The sequence below is a fragment of the Thalassophryne amazonica genome, chromosome 9 (genome assembly GCF_902500255.1).
Source record: "Thalassophryne amazonica chromosome 9, fThaAma1.1, whole genome shotgun sequence".
NCBI lineage: Eukaryota > Metazoa > Chordata > Actinopteri > Batrachoidiformes > Batrachoididae > Thalassophryne > Thalassophryne amazonica.
The window spans coordinates 47,144,641-47,165,469 of NC_047111.1; the positions used below are offsets into that span (position 1 = coordinate 47,144,641).

General features: G+C 40.3%; 1 protein-coding gene across 2 annotated transcripts in view; it reads left to right on the forward strand.

Moving 5' to 3' along the window:
- Positions 1-20,829, forward strand: part of dpysl3 (dihydropyrimidinase like 3) — a 116,760-nt gene that overhangs the window by 41,508 nt on the left and 54,423 nt on the right. For both annotated transcript variants that reach the window (XM_034178000.1, XM_034178001.1), the window contains exons 4-9: positions 57-221; positions 310-371; positions 2,420-2,500; positions 8,747-8,815; positions 10,365-10,485; positions 15,769-15,925. In XM_034178000.1, the coding sequence (XP_034033891.1) occupies positions 57-221; positions 310-371; positions 2,420-2,500; positions 8,747-8,815; positions 10,365-10,485; positions 15,769-15,925 (655 nt within the window). The remainder of the gene's footprint in view (positions 1-56; positions 222-309; positions 372-2,419; positions 2,501-8,746; positions 8,816-10,364; positions 10,486-15,768; positions 15,926-20,829) is intronic.

Below are 20,829 nucleotides of genomic sequence, written 5' to 3' on the forward strand. Positions count from 1 at the left end.
TATCATGTATCCTTTCCCCCTTTTATCCCATCTTGTCTGCTATCCATCTTCTCCAGTGGACCATGTGATCCCAGAGCCAGGTAGTAGCCTAACAGAGGCCTACAATCAGTGGAGGCAGTGGGCTGATGAGAAAGCCTGCTGCGACTACTCCCTCCATGTGGACATCACCCACTGGAATGACAGTGTAAAGCAGGAAGTGGACACTCTCATCAAGGACAAGGGTTGGGTTTTTTTTTTTTTCTTTGCACAGTTCCCGTTTGCACTTCAAGATGTTTTTACATTTTTTTTTTTTTTTTATCCATGTTACAGGTGTGAACTCATTCCAGGTGTACATGGCTTACAAGGACTACTACCAGATGACAAACAGTGAGGTAGAGTATGGCGCACATCCGAATGTGTTTGAATTTGTTCTTTAGGAAGAACTTCACTTTGTATGCCTAAATATTATTAGGTGTTAATGTGTCTATTTGGACATAGGGCATGAGGCAGTGTACACCCTGAAGAGGATGGCCATCGATCGCAGGGCTACATATAGACAGACAAACACAGTCACACTCGCAAGCTCACCTACCGTTAATTTTGAGTCACCAATTCATCTAACCTGCATGTTTTAGGGAGGAAGCTGGAGCACCCGGAGTGAACCCCCACAAACACAGGGAGAACATGCAAACTCCACACTGAAGGGACCGGACGGGAAGCACTCTCATGACCTTCTTGCTGTGAGGCAACAGTGCTAGCCACTAATCCACCATGCCGCCCCATTTAGAAACACTTTATTGTAATTTTACTTTTACCAGGACAGTTATGTTTTTCTGGCTTCATTGGTTTTTATTTAATTTTATCAGGGCTGCTGGAAAACTGGAAGGGTTTCCTGGAAACATTTTTTAGGGTGGATCTATAAAAGTGACTGAACTAGGAAATGTCTAATTTTTTTTATTGTGAACTTAAAAATTAACATAATACTTATAAATACACATAATTATAATTGTAAATTTACAATACAATACTTGATACTTAAACCATACATAGGAACACTTTGAGCAATACATGAGCTTATTGGTGCATACATTCCCACAGAGATGAATGTCAAGATTCGTGTCAGAAATGACTAAAATAAGCAGAGTGTGCCATGTCAGGTAAAATCAGGTCTAGGAGCATATGTTGGTCCTACGTATTACTGTATCCGTGACATCATATGACTGCTATGACTATGTGTCATGACTGGTAACCATCCCAGCAGATCACTAGTCCAAACCTATTTCCCAAAAGTGACAATCTATCTGCTGTGACCAGGTGATACATGGGTGCCACCTTGTCCAGCACGTTGTCCAGTCACTGGGGGTCCTGTGAGCTGTGTCATGCTTTAGTACATAACCATCGTGTCAGAGCTAATGCTTCCTCGTAATCTCTTTAATACTGCTCATGATATACTCCTTAATTAAGCACTCAAAAATAAACAAATAATAATAAGACCCAGCTCATCAAACCAGTCCTGAAGTCCAGCATATAACAGAAACAATGTTATTTTCATCATTAACCAGGATCTGGGGAGTACATTCAAGGCAGCCAGATGTGACAAAATAAATGCATAAAACAGATTGAATGAAAAACGATTTGACACTCGCTTAGAACGATAAATCCCTCTATGTTTGATATTTAAACATAAATGTACAATACACATTTGTAGCAATTAAACCAGTGCATAAATTTTAATTATGTATTGGTCGTGTTTTTGTACTGTATATACTATGGGTGGTATTAGTGTTATTATTAATGGTACTAGACTATTCAGGTGTATTTACTGCGTCAGTATGCTGCAGGTATTATGCATTAGTTTATGAATCCAAGTCAAAAAACATAAAAAGTACATTTATAGATGATGCATGGACCGATTGTCCATATTTTTCAAGGTCCTGTACCTAAATTGGTTCAAAGGGTACATGTGGCAACTAAAATAGTCCAGCTTGAAAAGGTGATATCATATAGCTCTCTAGGAAACGTGTGGTACAAAAACTGCATCTCATTCCACAGTTTAACCAACTTACCAGAAACAAGCGACCATGTCCGTAAAAACATCACAAAATAAGGGACTCTGCAGTCCAAAAGAAGCCAAAATAGGCAATTTGGAAACAAGGTCAAACAATGACAGTATTTATTAAGTAATTTAACAAATAAACAAGGGCATATTTGCTAAATATAATCAGCTTGGCGGCCTTGGTTAACCATATCTACAGACCACACACAATAATTACAGAGCATTTGTATGTCCACATCACATAAACTGTGGGCTTCTTTTAAATTTTGGCTTAATGTTGACCCCATGAGATCGAGCAGTGTCTGATTTCTGTGTAAACAGCACGGGCAAATTGTAAAGAAAAGTGGTGGCGCTGTAATTTTGCTGTGTCTGTGTGTCATCCAGCTGTATGAAGTCTTCACCTTCCTGGCAGAGAGAGGAGGCATCGCTCAGGTCCATGCTGAAAACGGCGAAATCATCGCTGAGGTAAAAAATAAGGCCAGAAGATCCCCTTTCATGGATAACAAACACTTTTTTTTCTCTCCATTGTTCTACCATGATGACCTTTTCATTTTGTTTCTCGCTTGAATTACTGTCTCACATCCGACAGTATTATTGGTTGTTAACTTATTTCTCGTGTCTTGATCGTGGTGCATCTGCAACACGTTCAGACTGAATAAACAACGAGATAAACAACGAGAATGTGTTTCATGTTGGACCTACATGTGTGGGTCCAGGTTATACATGCCTGTGCAGTACTGTCAACAAATTAAAGTGAATGGCTGCAATATTCAGTGACTTTAGAGGGTTGTTGTTACTTGGAGCTGAAGTCCAGGTCTGGATTCTGTCATTATGTGTGTTTGACCTGATTGGTCACATAAATCCCTGGTCTCCTCTGAAATCTCAAATGAGAACTTTGAAGGAGTCTGCTTTCCATCAACTGTTCAAAGATAAAGAAAAAAAAAATAGGCACACAATAATTTACAATAAATGTTCTACAGTGTGGTGGAAACCATTGTAGTGTTATGAACTTGAAGTCTTTCTGCAGAAACTAAACATTCTAGAATGGTCCATGTATAAGTGTATATACTGGCTAGTTCCTACAATGGTGTCAAAGTTACCATGTTCTAGAAAGTCTTTTTTTTATTATTTTAATTATTGTTTGGTGAGGTCCTATATAAATATAGATCTTGCTCTCTCGCCTGTCTTGTCGAGTGTTAATAAACTGGTTTCCAGTGTTCTCCACAAGCCTCTGTCAAGTGTCCAACTTAACTCAGTAATGAAGCAGCAGCACCAACATGAAGTCTGTCATGGCTTCAGATGTTGATGTGGAGTGGCTGGTTCAGGTCACATTTAGATCTAAAAGAATAATTTGTGTTTTGTCTTTGTCCATCAACCAGGATTTTTTTCAAAGAAACGTTTAAACTCAGATCCAAAAGCATATGGCAGTCTCAGTCTTTGGCAAAAAACACAAAAACAACAACAAAAAAAAAACAAGCACAGTTTTCAGCTAGATCTCCCATACAGCTCAAACTCTCCAACAATTTTGCCTTCTTCTTCTTCTTGTGGCCTACTTTCTTTGAGATCCAAGTCATTGATCACACGGCCACCTGTTTTGAGAAGCAGTTTTGCAGTAATAACTAGGGATGTTCCGATCAGGTTTTTTTGGCCCCGATCCCAGGGCTGGATCCAGAGTGAAAATCTGACAGATGCATTTTTGCCCAATGATAAAATAAAAATCGTACGCGTCTTGTTATTCAATAATCTTCATTCTTTTATTTGTGTGCAACGTACACTGTCACACTTATTTTAATATATTTAATGTACTTCATGGACCATAGTGAACACTTATTTGTATAAAGATGATGTCCTAAAAAAAAAACACTATAACAAAAATTGACTGTAAACAGGATCAAATTTATTGCCAAAATCTTTCCATTATACCTGAATCTATATATGATTTTTTTTTTCAGTTGATAAAATCAATAAAAATATGACTGCATGAATTCTTAATAATATACTGAGATAGAGACAGTTCGCAGAAGACATTTTCCATTGATACCAATCAAAATTAGAAACAGTCCAGCAGGTAACAATATTCATCATGACTAAATATACTATATACTAAAACAAATACACAATTGTACACATATCACAACTGTGATATGTGTACAATTGTGGTGTATTTGTTTTAGTATATTTAGATTTTGTTGTGATTTGGCACTTTATAAGCCAATTAAATTGAAATTGAACATTTTATTGAGTCTTAAAGTAAATAAATATGAAACTGTCACTGGATCCTTAAACTTTGGACATAATAAACTCTACATGGTGGATCCTTGATCTCTGGACATAAATAGGAATAAACAAAATCGTAAACAAAATCTGTAGTTTTTGTCAAAAGCATTTCCTTTCAGACATTGGCATGAATGTCTTTCCATATATCTGAGCTGCTGTGCTTCACTTCAGGATGTAATTTGTAAAGAAATACAGCATGTTTCATTTTGGGAGGAAAAAACGTTGTAGTCGATTGTAGTTTCTTGTCTGTATTACAGCGTTTGGAAAGAGGTGTCATTTTATTTAAAGCGGCAATTCATTTTGAAGCTATTAATTCCGACCTGACTCTGTCTCGGCAGAGAGCTGCTCAGTGTTTTGAGCTGTGTGAACGGAATGGAGGACGATTCTCGTTTCTTGACAGCAACAAGACAAGAGTCCCAGTTAGTGACTTTAATACACACAAAAGTGACTCATGATATTTTAATGGCTTTGAGAGGGGTTACGAAGCAGACTTACCGCTTCTGATGAGCAGTGAATCAAAGAGCCACGAGTCATTGAATCGATGCATTGCTTCAATGGTTCACGGCTTCAAAGTGGAGTCGCGCTGCAGAAACGGATGATTACAGACCTGCTGCAGACCAAACCCTGAATATCCGACTTTATTTGTACGTCCGTATGACTGAAAAAATCTGTATAATTTACGGACTATAGGTTGACATGAAAACCAAAGTTGTGTTCAGCGCGGGGACACGTTCGGCACTATTCGGGATTATTTGTGTTTTTTTTTTTTTTTTAACCGATGACTAATGATGTGTAAAAAAATTTGACCGATGCAACTGCATCGGTCCAAACCGGTCTGGATCTGGGCCTGCCGATCCGATTCCAAGTCATCTGATTTTGAGTATCTGCCGATACCGAGTCCCGATCCGATACTTTAAAAAACTGAATGAACAAATGCTAAATATATAATAATTTCATTTTAATCACCTTATTTTATTATTTATCACTTAAACAGTGAACTTCTCCTTGAGGTAGCTTGAACAATAAAGTAATAATCTACCAGACTTAAAAAATGTACAAATTTCCATGTTATTTTATTTGTCTAAAAATAAATGTCCAAGGTTACGTATGTTAAACAAGAAATTATCTAATCTGAAATAACAGGTGGTTTTAATTTATAGATGAAAGGTTTCTAAAGAACCATTTATTGATTTAGCTATTTTAATTACAAGTGTTCTAAACTTTTTTAAACAGTAATCAGAAATTTTGAGGTAACAAACAACAACAACAAAAACATTTCCAAGATTTTTCTTCAGACACGTGGTTTCTGCACTGATCTGTGGTTCAAATCCCCGCTTGACTGGAAAATCACTAAGGGCCCTTGGGCAAGGTCTTTAATCCCCTATTGCTCCCAGTGTGTAGTGAGCGCCTTGTATGGCAGCACCCTGACATCGGGGTGAATGTGAGGCATAATTGTTGAGCGTCTGATGCAGATGGAAAATCTCTTTATAAATGCAGTCCATTTACCATTTATACAGATCAGTGGTTTCTGCCACTAGTCTTCCCTGTTTTGGCCCGACGCATCATTCCTATTGGACAGCGCGAAGCTACGTCACAGCTCAGAGCATCGAAAGTTCAAAAGTCAACTTGAAAAGTAAAAGGGAAAAAAGCAACTTACATTTGCGTCCTGACAGTCCTCAGCGTGCCCCTCTGATGCTTTATCAGTGTTCAACAAGTTCACAGCAGCACAGTGAACGTGATTGAAGATGGAAGCTCTTTAAGATGCGCTCCTAAATGTGATGAGTGCGCATGTCGCTCGTGCGCACACCATCTCTCGCTCCATTTTGCAGATGATCACAGGACAATTTGTTTTTTTATTAATCAGATGACAGATCGTTGTCCTGAGGACTTGGTCAGCACCGGGTGCCTGCTGCGCACGGAGGGATGACTGAGCAAGAGTTTCGGTGGGAAAGTGTCCATCATCCTCTTGTCGTTCCATCGAGGCGTCAGGCTGAGCGCGTAAACACACAAACAGCAGTTCTGCGAAAGAAACTTAACTCCCCCCACCTCTGTCCGGGTTACAATTCCATCTCTTCTTCCCAGATTCACTGCGCAACTCTTGTTCCCTTTTCTCCTCTGGAATCGGTTTCAGACGCACGCATGTGCGAGAATGTCCGGTTGAACTTATGTTTTTTCTTTTGTTCAATTAAAAAAAAAAAAAAAAAAAAAGATTGGGTTGAACTTTGACCGCATCAGTCTGCCGACAAGTGGCAATGCGCGCTCCTGTCAGAAGTGTCGCGTCAAAGCCGACCTAAAGCGACGCTTCTCACACCTCTAAAAAGCAACGCGTCTCACGCATCTGACGCTTCCGACGTGTGAAAGGCCCATTAATCTGCAATAATGAGCCTGAAATAGCGCTGATCAAAATAATGAGGATAAAGTCTATATCGGATTCCTGATCGGGATGCAACGTCCGATTTTGATCAAGTCTGAAACCATGTGATCGGGCCCGATTTCTGATCACGTGATCGGATTGGGACATCCCTAGTAATAACTCTATTCATAATTGTGCATTAGTGATGGGTGATAGGTTAATTACAGATTTAAATCACAGCTGTAAACCAGGGCTGCCTCACTTTGGTTGTTTTGTTCTTTTGTCTGCAATGGGATCTCAAAAACTCTGATAGGAAAACTTGGGCAAATTCAGTAATGCCTGGTTCACATGGCAAGATTTAATTGTCAGTAGGTTTTCAATACCTGAGAGACCACACACATGGCAATGAAAAATTATAGATATAGCAGTTCTGGTCATACAGTGTGTGGTGTGCAGCCACATGGTAAAGACAGCACACCACACACAAACAGATTTCACTCACAAACATTCTCAGGTCAGACAGGAAATCTCACAAAACCTCTCGAGATTAAACGTGACTTCATGGTGGATGAGGAGGAAGCAATGGAGATAGTTTGTGGACTATTTCTGAGAAAAAACTAGACAAAAACAAACAAAAAAAAAAGGTGTTGGTTAAAGGAGTGGACACAGCGTGTGTACTAGACCTGTTCAAAATGTCAGATTTTACAAAGTGTTTTGGCCACATGTTGTTCTTGTTACACTAATAAAATAAAAGATCTGTGCCAAATTTTATTGTAATTGGGCATGTTTTCAAGTGGATGTAATTCCTAAAAAATTAATGTGATATTTTTGTTTCTCAGCTTGATTTAAAGCTGTGGAGGTGTACAATAAGGAGGTGAAGGAGAAGGTGTAAATACATTATATTTTCCTCCTAAATTGACCCCTAATTGCACTTTTGTGCCCGTAATAAAAACAAAACTTCCAGCAGTATGTACTCTATAAGTGGCACTGAGATAAGGTCAGAGTTTGAGAACTCTTACCAAAACGCAGTTCTTATAATGTAAAAATAAAATCAATCAAAATAAAAGCTGATTACTGACAGATGTAGTTGTATAGCTCTTCTGTTGTGGGTTGTTTCACTTCCAGATAAAGCTGAGCTCTAGTTATTGTTATTAGTCTCAGGAGTGAGGGAATGCAAGTAAGTGATAATCAGTATGAACTAGATTTGAACCCGCAGTGAACCCACTCATAGCCGGAGGGGAGATGTTCCAGGCAAAGAAGAGGTCACTGCTGTTCAATTTTTTAAAGACTTCCTGTTGAATTCTTGCATGTTTCCTTCGCTAATGTGTCAGTTTGTCACCATCAGCTGTGATGAACTTTGCTGTGTAGAACAATGACAGGAAACACAAAAATGTAAATTTTTGCACAATTTCTTTTGTGCTACTTTGATAGTTATGGACACTTTAAACATTTCAACTCTCACAATTTGGAATGCACATGTAGAAATTCTTCTGCTATCTCCAACATTTTGGTTTGAAACTGCTCAGTTTTAGACTACATACTGTATGTAGCAGAAGTTCCAGATTTGGACTCCTGTTTAGTTTTGTGGCACACTTGCATGGTCTGTGGGAAAGAGACTCCCCTTTAAATGGCCATCGAAACTTTAAAATCTTCCTCCTGAAACCAGTCATAGGTGACACCACAGTCAGCCTGCAGTCATGTGCGCTTTCAGGACTTCACCTCTCTGCACCTGCTTGTGAAGAACACTCATGATGGAAACATGCCATCGGATTCAAGGTTATTTTTAGGAGGTAGACTGATTTGTAGTCCATGCAGACTCTCACAGCCCTTTGTGTGTGGTCTGACCTAGATGGGATAATCCGGTAGTCATCCCTCCACACTTTTCACACAAGCAGAAGTAGAATCACAATTTCAGGGTGAAATGTCACCAAAACATTCAATCCACTGAACATCAGAACCAGTCTTCCATCGTAGTTTTCCTTTAAATTCGCTCTCACTAGCAGAAAACTTGCACATACAAAGGTGTGATTTGCATATTTGTCTTATTGGTGAGATGAGCATTTGTGTGATTCTCCCAACAGGAGCAGGCCCGAATGCTGCAGATGGGTATCACCGGACCAGAGGGACACGTGCTGAGCAGGCCAGAGGAGGTACCATGCTACATGCACACACATATACAGCACAGCATTTGTCACTTTTCAAATTCATGATGAAATTCCTGAACTAGACGTCTCACACATATTGTTCTCATTACAGATGTGGTTTCTTAAAGACCTGGGGTGAAAATTCTCTGGTTTCCCAAATGTTGCTGCTAATGTTTCTTTAACAAACATCAAAATATGAGCCATGCTTTCCACTTAAGCTAAATGCAGACAAGTGGCTGACTGGGATTTTCCACTCTTTGTTGCAGTGGACTGAAACAGTCTCAGCCTGTCATGCAACTAAGTGGAGTCTTAAGGTTCAAACACATGATAAAATGAGTTCATTTGTTTGAGGTTAGATTAGATTAGAGTTTTATTATTGTGTGTCTGGATACGGTGACATTTTTTAGTCAGTGCTCACTGAAAGCAGATTTGACTTATTGTGAGATGATTAAGTTTTTGTTTCGCTCTCAGGAAACAAAGATATGGACAGACTCAAATTTGTCTTGAGATAATGCGTGCAGTGCATATTGTGTTCAGCCAAACAGAAAACAACATGCCATGTCATCCTTTGCTCACAAATTTGGGGTCATATGATGATCTGGAGCGCACTCTTTAAACCGGATAGCACATGTGGATTTAAGTCAAGTCCAGCTGAACTTTTTTTATTTACACAGCGTGTAATCTAAGGTCAAAGTAACACACAGGGTGCAAGTACAGTTAATGTGGTGACGCCTGTCCGAATGGTGTTTTGTACATGGCATGAAATAACCAGTCAGAGTGTCGGTTGTCTTTGCTTGTAATAGTCAGGTTACAGCAGTGGCAGACACACTGCTATTTAGGTGGTGGACTCCAGGAGATGTTTTCTGGCTTGTTAACAGATCTGCACCCAGTGTATTAAAGTGCACAAGCACAGGGAAGCCACCAAAGCTCCCTGAGGTGAAGCAGTAACATGAACTTTTATATTTTGCAGTTGTGTTAACTTTGATTTAATTGTTGGTTTCAGTTCAGTTTTATTTTGTGTACAAGTAGACTTTATGCATATTGTGAACCCGTAAGGTTCATCTGAATATTGTGGCAAGTACCGGAAATACACTGCACTGGACTTTAAACCAGGTTTTTGTTGTCTGTGGCACAAATGATTTCTGCTTCCTCACAGCAAAAATCTACCAACACTGCACCAGATCACATCTCATCTTGAAACCAGCCATGCGTCCGCAACATGGGCATGACATCTGCATCAGCATCAAATGAAACTTAACAATGACACAAGTGCTGTGCTTTGCACTGAATTACCGATAGATTCCATTAATGTTAACACTTGTTTTCTAATTTCAGTGTATTTACTTGAAAGTCATTATGACTTAATATATTTGTAATATCAACAAAGTATAGTTTGAAATTTCAGCATACACTTTGTCATTTTGATTAATAAATATTTAAGGAAAACAGCTCCAGAAATTTGGAGTTCACAGTGTTTAAGGTATGTGAAGACGTTTATTGAGATTGTCCAAATGGGGAAAAAAAACACAAACACCATTTCTGCTCTCTTCTGCAGCTGGAGGCAGAGGCTGTGTTTCGTGCCATCACCATCGCCAGCCAAACTAACTGTCCTCTGTATGTGACCCGCGTCATGAGCAAGAGCGCTGCAGACATCATCTCACAGGCCCGGAAAAAAGGTAAATGGCAGAAACTACTGTTGATACTCTATGTAGTGATCATTTTGAAAATATCCCATAAGTGTTCCTAATTCTTGTTCTCATTTTTTCGCCATCTGTTGTATGATATAGAAACAATTACATGCTGAATTTCCAATGAATGTTTCATTTTAGTGTAACTTTTTCCCTTCACCATATCTGAAGGAGTATTGACATGGCAGATTTGAAAAAAATCAAAGCACATTTTTTTTTTGATAGGATCTATGGTTTTCTTGTTGGGCACAGATCCCACTTTAGGTCTTTGTGAGTAAGTAAAATAAGATTTACAAACCTTCTTGTCGTGTTTTATGATTCTTGTATTATTAATTATGAATAGGTCTGTGAGCATGCAGTAATGCTGTGCATCGCTGCAGCGACCACCCTATAGAACCGCCTTGACTCCTGGTTGGCAAACACCCAGGCAAACAACGGGTCTATCCCCTCCACCTCAAAGCAGCAATTTATCTCACATAGCCAGATGATACACAAGTGGTCTGTTGGCCTTTTCTGTTTGCTGGGATCATCTGTACCTAGGCACCTATGTGCTGCATCATGCATAGGCAAGCGTACCACATGATTATAGTGTTGTAGCTGACTTTCTCTCACAGTGCAAGTGGAATGTTTCATCTGAGTCTCCCTAAGGGCCCCTTCACACATAGTGTGAATTTGGTCGATTTGCGCATAAAGTGCACATGAAGCAAGGAATCATGTGCAAAACGTGTGAAATCGTAGCTGCCTCTTACACCTGTTGCTACATCTGTTTGCGCACACCAGCAGCTGAAAGACAGACAGAGTGTGTGCTGTCCGAGCCCATTGATCCCTCTCACGGCAGGTCTCAGCCAAATTCCAGCTGACACACATGAACATCTAACACCGCTCGCATGGCACTTAGAAAATGTGTGGCCATTCGCACTATTAACACGACAGCAGTCAGCAGACAATCATTGTCGTGCTGGCAGTGAAATTTGTCTAAGTTCCCCACGAGTGTGGCTTTGGTCTGTGCGCTGAACTGACAGGAGGTGTGGCCGCTGACAGAAGCAGCTGTGGACATCTGTCGATCTGGACATCCCAGCTGGACAACACGTACTGTGTTTGGATGGACATGGACTAACAACTGAAGTGCATGTGTCTGCTTGCTGTCATCACGTGGACATAAATAAAAACATATATTGCTTGGCGATGGGCTGCAGCGTGCGCCCACTTGCTCGCTGCAGCATGGATAGGCTGCCCCCAGGTTGAAACGGACTGTTAGATCATAAGACGCAGCGGGCGATCTGACTGTCACGTCACCCACGTGAACTCTGTTCCACATGATGCGGTGTCAGTCCTGTGGTGCGCCATCCACAAGACGCGTGTCGGGCAGACATGCAGGTGGCCGGCTGGACACACGTAACCAGTAGATGTGGACATGAGAAGAACGAACTGATTCTCATTCATGTCATTTCATGACTATGTCTGTAACCATGGGTCATCTACAGAGGAACAGATGGATCATATTTGTATTGCCCGCTTGATAAGAGGGATTCAGTAAAATGTGTTTTTATATGGTGTGCGGTTTTATTATTATTTTTTTTTAAATACGTCCATCTCTTTCCTAATATGAGGCAGTTTCTCACAACTTTTGCAGGACAGCAATCATAGCTCAATGGTAACGTTTCTGACTGGTAATCAGAGCTTTTGGTGCGGGTTTGATTCCTGTGGGTGCATGTAATTTTTACTTTTTTATTTTCACAGCAGCTGTGTGATGTTTAACCACATTGTGCAGCTGCTGTGAAAAGCTGCTGTGTCCCCATGTGCACAAAACCATTACAGCATGTATTTTTAAAATTTTTAATTTATTTGTTTCTTCACAGCAGCTGCGTGATGTGTAACCACATCGTGCAGCTGGTGTGTTCCCTGTGCACGAACTGTCGCACCTGCATTGTGTACTCCTCCCCATCAGTGTGATGTTTCATGGTTCGCTCATACGAGCTTCTCCGACGGGTGTCGCCCTGAGTTGTACATATTCGCAGTATGTGTGAAGGGGCCCTAAGCGACCAGTCATATGACAGAAAGTCATTCCAGCAAATTCCAAGGATCCTCTGAAAAGCCCTTGTTCCAAAGACAACCAACATGCACTTTAGATCACTCAATAACACACTTGAACCTCACGTCCCCAAAACAGCACTCACGTGAATAGGCCAGCTATCATGACAATATTTCCAACACATTTGCTGAAAATCTGCCCAGACAGTTTTTTCTTTAGGTATTTTGTACACACACATACACTATGACAATACCCTGCTTGCCATACACGCAGGTTGATTAAATGTAATTGAGACATGTATAGAAGGTGTGGCTGAGAGGTTTCCAGTCACTCCCCAAAGAACTGACAGTGGTTTTAGCACCAGTACATACTCACAACCCTGACCTGGCCTGTGGTAATGAATTTGCTGTTTAAAAAACATGCAATAATATTCTTAATCCCAGTATAAAATCCCAATATTTGCCTCTCTGAATGCCCTTCTGCAGTAGCTGTACTTGTTTTACTTATATTTTTTGGATTCACGGTGTTTCCTGCTATATGTTCTAGGTGAGTGCTGGCCATTCTTTTCCCTACACTGTACTACTCATAATTATTATTTTTACCTGTTTTGGTCATATTTCTACAACATTAGTAATATACAATCAGATCTCACTCCATATATGGTCTTCCAAGGTGATTTGTCTGTGTTTGCTGAGCTTGTATAAAAAGTTGAACTCTGCTACACTAAGATGAGACAACACTCTAGCTAGGCGCCACTAGCCTAGCCTGGCCGAACCTCTATTCAGTTGTTGTATATTCTGCGTTAGTACGCGCCCGCGGCCGACGTGCTTGATGAAGTCCTGCACAAAAAGTAGTTCCCAGATAATTCGGCCTATTGACGTTTCAAATCCCGCAAAACTTCGAAGAGGTCGCCGTGTTGCGAGATCTCAGTAACATTGAAAACTGCATTGAGACACTTTGATCGGGCTGCACTTTAACCGCTGCACACGGACAACAGCATTAACATCGCAACATAAAACTATTTTTATGTTGTGCCTAAAACTCTCATGAATATATTCTCTATAGATTTTATAGATGTTATTGCGTTTGTTTTATGTAAACATGCGAGAATCACACGCTGTCTCTCCGTTATTTTCAGTGGGAGCTGCTGTGAGCTATGTTCGCTTCCTGATCATGTCGTTCTGGGGGAAAGTGAAGTTTGTTCTTTAACGTCTTGATTATTGTTCTTTACAACACTGTTTGTCCTCTTTGTTCCAGACTAATATATATAATGTAGCTGAAATTCGGTTTGCGTTTATTAAATTCCACGCAGATTAAATGCGGCAGACACGGATTATTTGTTATTGTTTTAGCAAGTTTTCAGAGTATCATGCATGCAGTCTCTTATTAACATGACGAAACGCATAAATTTTTTTTTTTATTTTTGTAGTACAATATTAATTTACAATTGTCATGTGGATTCTCTATGTTTTGACTGTAGCGACTCTCTGGCGCGCAAGGAATTATGGGTTACATTAATAAGGCGAATTGTGATATTTGGCACAAGAACCTGTATATCTCGTGTGTTTTTACGCCTAAATGATTGTAAGTCAATACTCACACTCATCCAGCAGCATCTTCTCATGTCAGCGTCATTTTGCAAACAACCACAAACTGGGTCAGGCGAAAGTAGTCCAGCGAGCTGAATCTGTGGGTGCGAGCTATCCAAGAGTGGCAAAATAGCAGAGATGTCGCTCCAATGGGAGCGGCACGCTGAACAGGGTGAGATGAGGTGTTCTCAGGGAAACTTCCAGCTTAGATTATTAGCATGTTTTCAGGTCAACACAGACTGTAGTTTACGGGGAGGGTCCACTTCTTTATATTATTTGAAGGTGTATAATATTATTATTATTATTATTTAATTTATTTATTTTTTGTAAATTTTTTCGTTACGGACACACATACTTAAAAGGATCTCTCATAAAACAAAACAAACGAAAACAAGGAAAACACAAACTCAAACAATTTCCCAGTTTTGTGCGGCCAAAAGGGTGTAGGCTGAAGCAAAAGATTAGAAACGCCCACCCCTTTCACCAGCTATATGCACATATATGTACACTCATAACAACAAGAGAAAAAAAAAAAACAAGACAGACAAGCAGAGACAATATAATATAATACTATTACAACCCCAAACTGATTTTAAAGTTCGCTAAATGTAATACTTTCAAATAGCTAACAAACCAAATCCAGTTTTGTTCAGTTTACAAAATTAAAACATATGATTCTGTTGACATACACCATTAATCACCTTCAATTGTACTGTTGTCTGTAAATCAGTTGAATTGGAAATCAACAAATAATGGTAATTCACAGTAATTAATTTTTTTTTAATTGTCACAATTTTGTAACTTTACGTAACCTACTTTAGTGCAATATGTAGCCTACCAACAACTTCAAGATGCTCTTCTTAATACTCGGACTAGGATTAGTGGACCCTAGGACTAGTGAGAAGCTCCCATAGCTTACAGTCCTGGGAATGAGCAGAGGTGAACTAAGGACTCCTTCCTTGTCTATGGGAGAATTTGTTTGATTGGAAAAAAATTGGCCAGAAAGTTATTGAAGTTGGCTAGTAACCACAGGACATTGATTCAATATCCCGATCAGACATGACAATCCACAAGGAGCCCTTGAGCAGAGTCCTTAATCCTCAAGTTGCATGTACTGTGCAGTTGGGCGCTATGCATGGCTGCATCTTGACGTTGGCGTGTGAATAGGTGAATGTCAGACATCATAGAACAAGTCTCTGGGTGTCTGCTACAGAAACATAGTCCATTTGCTATTGCATTCCTTGGAGAATTATGACATTTTCAAGGTGTTCTAATATTCTGACTCTTTAGTTACATCCCTTGTGGGCTTGGAACCTTATGTGTTGCCTTGATTCATTTCGACACTCTTGGGGTGATGTAGGGAGGAAACAAATTTGTGATGTGAGGGTAAGATTGAAGACTGACAGAAATCAGACCATCACTTATCTCACAAGGCAAAATGAGAAAGTACTTGGCACAGTTTTGTTTGACTTTCTGGAAATCAAACATGGTTTTCTTTCTGCAAACAGTTATAACACGGATTACCAAAGCTTCTCTTAAGATTAAACTGGAGACAAGTTAATCACGCATGATTGATGCACAAACTGAGTACAAAAGATTTGCTAAAGTGAAATGGTTCAGTAAAAGCTTGTACTTTTATTTCTTTTCTAGGAAATGTTGTGTTTGGGGAGCCAATCGCAGCAAGTCTGGGTACTGATGGGACACATTACTGGAGCAAGAACTGGGCCAAAGCAGCATCTTTTGTAACATCACCTCCATTGAGCCCAGATCCAACCACCCCAGACTATCTGAACACACTGCTGTCCAGGTACTGGTTAGCATGATGGATTGTTTAGCAGTTTTTAGCTGAGACTCAGCGTAACACAGTTGAGAAATATTTTATATCAGGTTGTGTACCATAGCTATTCTGAATTTTACATGATTGCACAAATGGCCCTCACGAACTCACCTTTTTTCAAACAGTTTCTCTGCCACTTTAGCCACTACCACTGGTGTTGTTTGGACAAGGGCGTTGCCTTGGAGCAATAATCCATCTACTTACAGCTTTCCTCTCTGTTTTACGGTTGTTGCTTCTTTCAGTAGTCTAAAATCCGACATCTGAAAGCTGCTTTCATGTGTGGGCTTTGCTGTCAACTACTAATGAATGAAAGGCTGCAGTTGCACTTGTGAGGTGAGGGTGTGAACTTTTCAAAGGACCTTTAACTATCTTGGGTGTACTTAATGACCTGTCTGTTATATATGGCTTGATGGGAGAACAAGTACCAGTAAAGCTCTCTGGCTCACTGAGAGAAACCATCCCTCCATGAAACAATGGTGATTCCATAAATGGAATTTACTTTTTCTACTGTTTGTGCAAACCTTGTCTTGCCATGCTATACTATACTGCCTGGGGAAAGTTTTAACTTGTTCCATACACATAGAGTAGATTCTGATTCAAACCAGCAATAACTTGTTAGTGAGCCATATTTAATCACCCAATTTGTAAGTGTATTAAGTTTCTATAAGAAGTACACACTTGACAGACATAATTAGCTCCATGGCTACTACTGTGGTGGCATAACAAATAAAGCATTGCTGATTACAGTATAAGACCTTGTTGAAAAAACATTGTATAACATAACATTGCATAATTGTAGTTTCCATGACGACTCTCTTCATAAGGCACTTTCACTTTCTTTCAGGCCATTATTATAAAATAAGATGCAGTTGTGGTCGGACGTTTACATACACTCATCATGGGCTTGAATGTCACGGTTATTTTGGGCTGTTAATGATGTCTTTGAACTGTTCTTTGGCCAGGGTGGATTGATTCCACAGCAAACATCATTCATGACTTTAAAAAACAAGAATTGGGGTCACAAGTTTGAATTTATTTTGGATCTTCTCTCAAACAATACTCAGAACAATGGGAAAGTCCAAAGAACTCTGGGAGGTCTGAGAAGGAGAATTGTAAATTTTTATAAGCTGGGAACATCTCTTGGAGCCATTTTTAAACAACTGCAGATTCCAAGATCATCAGTTCAACAGTTGTACGTAAGTACAAGTTAGTTAGTTAGTTAGTCACCACTTTGCCAATATCTGGAAGAAGACCCAAACTGTCACCCTCAGATGAGGAGAAATTGGTTAGGGTGTTCTGGGACAACCCAGGAACCACCAAGGTTCAAGCCTCCCATAAACTGGACACTGCTGAAACACAGTGTCACTGCACACAGTGAAGCAAGTTTTACATTACATTGAGAAGAAAGAAAGAAGCTCCTCCTCACCTTCAAAAGTAAGTCCCTTCGGCTGCTCCCTTGTTTGCACTCGGGGTCGCCACAGCAAATCCAAGGTGGATCTGCATGTTGAATTGGCACAGGTTTTACACCGGATGCCCTTCCTGATGCAACTCCACATTACATGGAGAAATGTGGCAGGGGTGGGATTTGAACCCAGAGCCTTCTGAACTGAAACCAAGCGCATTAACCACTTGGCCACCACCCCTGCAAAATTGACACCTTCAAGCTAGACTGAAATTTACAACTGCCCACCTGAACAAGAGTTTATGGTCAGAGAAGACAAACATTGAGCTATTTGGCCACAATGACAAGAGCTATGTTTGAAGGGGCAAAGGGGAGGCTTTTAAACCTAAGAGCACTGTACCAACTGTTAAGTATGGTGGTGGTAATATTATGCTCTGGGGGTGTTTTGCTGCATTGCACAAAGTGGTTGGCATAGTGAAGGAGGACTACCTCCAAATTCTTCAATGTCACCTCAAATCAACAGTTAATCTCTACAATTGGGTGTTCCAGCAGGACAATAATCCAAAACACACATCAAAACTGGATATGGGTTGAATAAAACAACAATCTGGAATGGACTTCCCAGAGCCCCAACCTCAACCCTATTGAAATTTTGTAGTCTGTGCTGAAAAGCTGGGTTTGTGCCAGGAAACCAGCCAATTTTAAGTGAACTCTACCAATTCTCACAAGAAAAGTGGCCAGGTATGATGGCTACCAAAAGCATATGGTTAAGGCGCAGCTTGCTAAGGGACATTTAACCAAATACTAGTGGGGGTGTATGTATATATTTCATCTTATATGTATAATTTTGATTGTGTGGATTAGATGAGATTGAAAATAAATTAAAATTTGTGCACCCAATTCTTGTTTCTTAAAGTCATGAATGATGTATGTTGTACAATTATTCCACCCTGACAAAAATTCAAGGACATCATTAAAAGCCCCAGTTTTCCATGATATTCATGTCTATGATGGGTGTATGTAAACATCTGACCATAACTGTTTCTACAGCAACATGTCAGACATATACGCTCGTGCACACTGGGTTTATGATGATGAAGGTCACTTGTTTTCAACATTCATTCAGGTCCATAAGTAATTGGGCATTGACAAATTTTCTACTTTTTCCTCTGTACACCTGTTGTATGGCTGGGGGGGCCTGGCTGCCGGTTTGTTTGTCATTTGGTTTCCTCCCAGGTGGCATGCATTTGGGACTGAGTGGCTGTGTTGCTGAGGCTGTTAGGACTTCACCCTGATCACCTGCGACTCGTCAGGACTCACAGCTGAGGTGCATCTGGAGGGATTGGAGTATGTTGGCATTTAAGACTGAAGTGCACAGTGTGCATTTGCCAGAGACTCGACCTTGTGACCAGACGGGTGAGATCGTCGTCTTGGGAGCCATCTCATCAGCAGCGGACGCTGAGAATGTCCAGGTTTGATGCACGGTCTGTGAAAGAGGAGAGGGTGAGGTCTCACGCTCGTCAGCACACTTCCTGAGGTACGTTGGATTTTGTGACTAACAGTTATACAGTCAGTAAATGTGGTGTCCCTCACACCTTATTGTATTGAGCTGTATGTTAGTCATGTATCAGCTTCCACTGCGGTGGTGATTTGTGAACTGGATGTTCCATGCCTGCAGGTTGGAAGCTGATCAGTAATCAAGCCAGGAAGTGTTTGCTGTTTGTACACCTTTAAGTGTTCTGTGTGTAGAGTGTGGACTCACATAATGGTTCCTTCTTTCACAGACTCGGTTGTTGCGGCCACCTGGGGGGTGTCGGCGGGGTCCTTGGGTCCGAAACAGCTTCTGGCTCCGGACCATTAGCGCTGCTGGGAGCGCACCACGCCAGACCGCACCTTTTATTATTATTATGATCACTGTTATGTATTAAATTCAGTTATCCTTTGTACCGTGCTCTGCTTATTTCATACTGGGTCCTTCAAACGCTGGTCGGTTCTCCGAGCTGCGTCCGACACATAACAACACCACCACATTGGAGTTGATATGAAACAAACTTGTCGTGTAGACTTTTAACTTTAATTTAAGGGGTTTAACAAGAAATATCCCATTAAGCATTTATTTACCAATTACAGTCATTTGTATACATTGTGCCTCCATTAATTGTTAAAAAATATTTGTATTTACTTTGGCCAATAAGGTTATGCAGTTTTTACTTAATTGGAAAATCAGGATGGTCTGACTCCGTTCAGAGCGGCAGAGTCCTCTGCCATTCGGGAAAAGTCAAGAGAGTCCCTTCGCATGTTTGCATAACTCCATTTAGGAGAACTCTTCTTGATATTTGAGTTTAATTTAACACTACAAGCACATCTTGATTGTTTCATTTCAATGCCATGTGTGGTTGTGTGCAGAGGCAACATAAAAATATAAATAAATTGTGTCACTCTCCAATTACTTATGGACCTGGCTGTGTTGTAAGTTGGGGATGGTGGCTGCACTGTCCATGTTGACCTTCGGAGGAGCTTTTAGTAGAGCCTTTTTTTTTTATCTCCTGGGTGGCTTCACTGTATGTTGTCTTGATTAGTGTCTATCTATCTATCTAGTATTTTTTGGGTTACATCTAAATGGGATTGCATAGCCACCATATTGCATTTTGGTCACGCAGGGGATTGTGGGAAATGGGAGCCTGCTGCAGTTGCACAGACACACTCAGGAAGTAAACAAAAGGCTTAGAATGCCGGAGATGACATATTTTGTCCTTGGATGCTTCCATCTCAGGATAAACATGTGAGCGTCTATGTTTTTCCTAAGAATGCAATGCTTAGAAACAAGTGGGTTTACAAGATTGGAAGGACTAGAAATACGGGAAAGTTTAGTAAGTTCAAGCCGACATCAACCCACCAAGTCGGCAGCAGCCAGTAAACTTACATGGGAGACACATCAACGGTTTTTCCACTCAAACCACTTCCATCAAAACCACCAATATAGTAGTTTGGTCCACAGCTTGCAGCAAAATCTCAGCCGCCATTTGACGCGTAACTTAGTAAATCCTTCCCAAAATCCCCTTCTCCCCTTTGCCCAGAACAACCTCCTTCTGTTGCATTTTAATGCAGAAACAACTCTCCCTCCCTCTTTCTTTCTTTCTTTTTTTCCCTGAGGTTTGGAGTCCCATCCACCAAGAAATCCAACGCACACTTACTGATCTGAATGATCTCAAAGATGCGTAGCCAAGATTATCTCCATTAAAACGGTTTCTTTGTCACAGAAAAAAAGGCCAAATATTAAGCATTTTATGAACATTTGATATATAACCTCTAAATGTGTGCAATTTACCCTATCACTCACGAGTTAATAACTCCTACAAGCAATTTAATCAGAACTTACATCTCTATCAGATCATTTTTCTTGCCTTTTAAACTTGTAATTCTGCACCTTAACCATCTCTTTAATTCTGCTATTGTTGCTGCCTCAAATGGT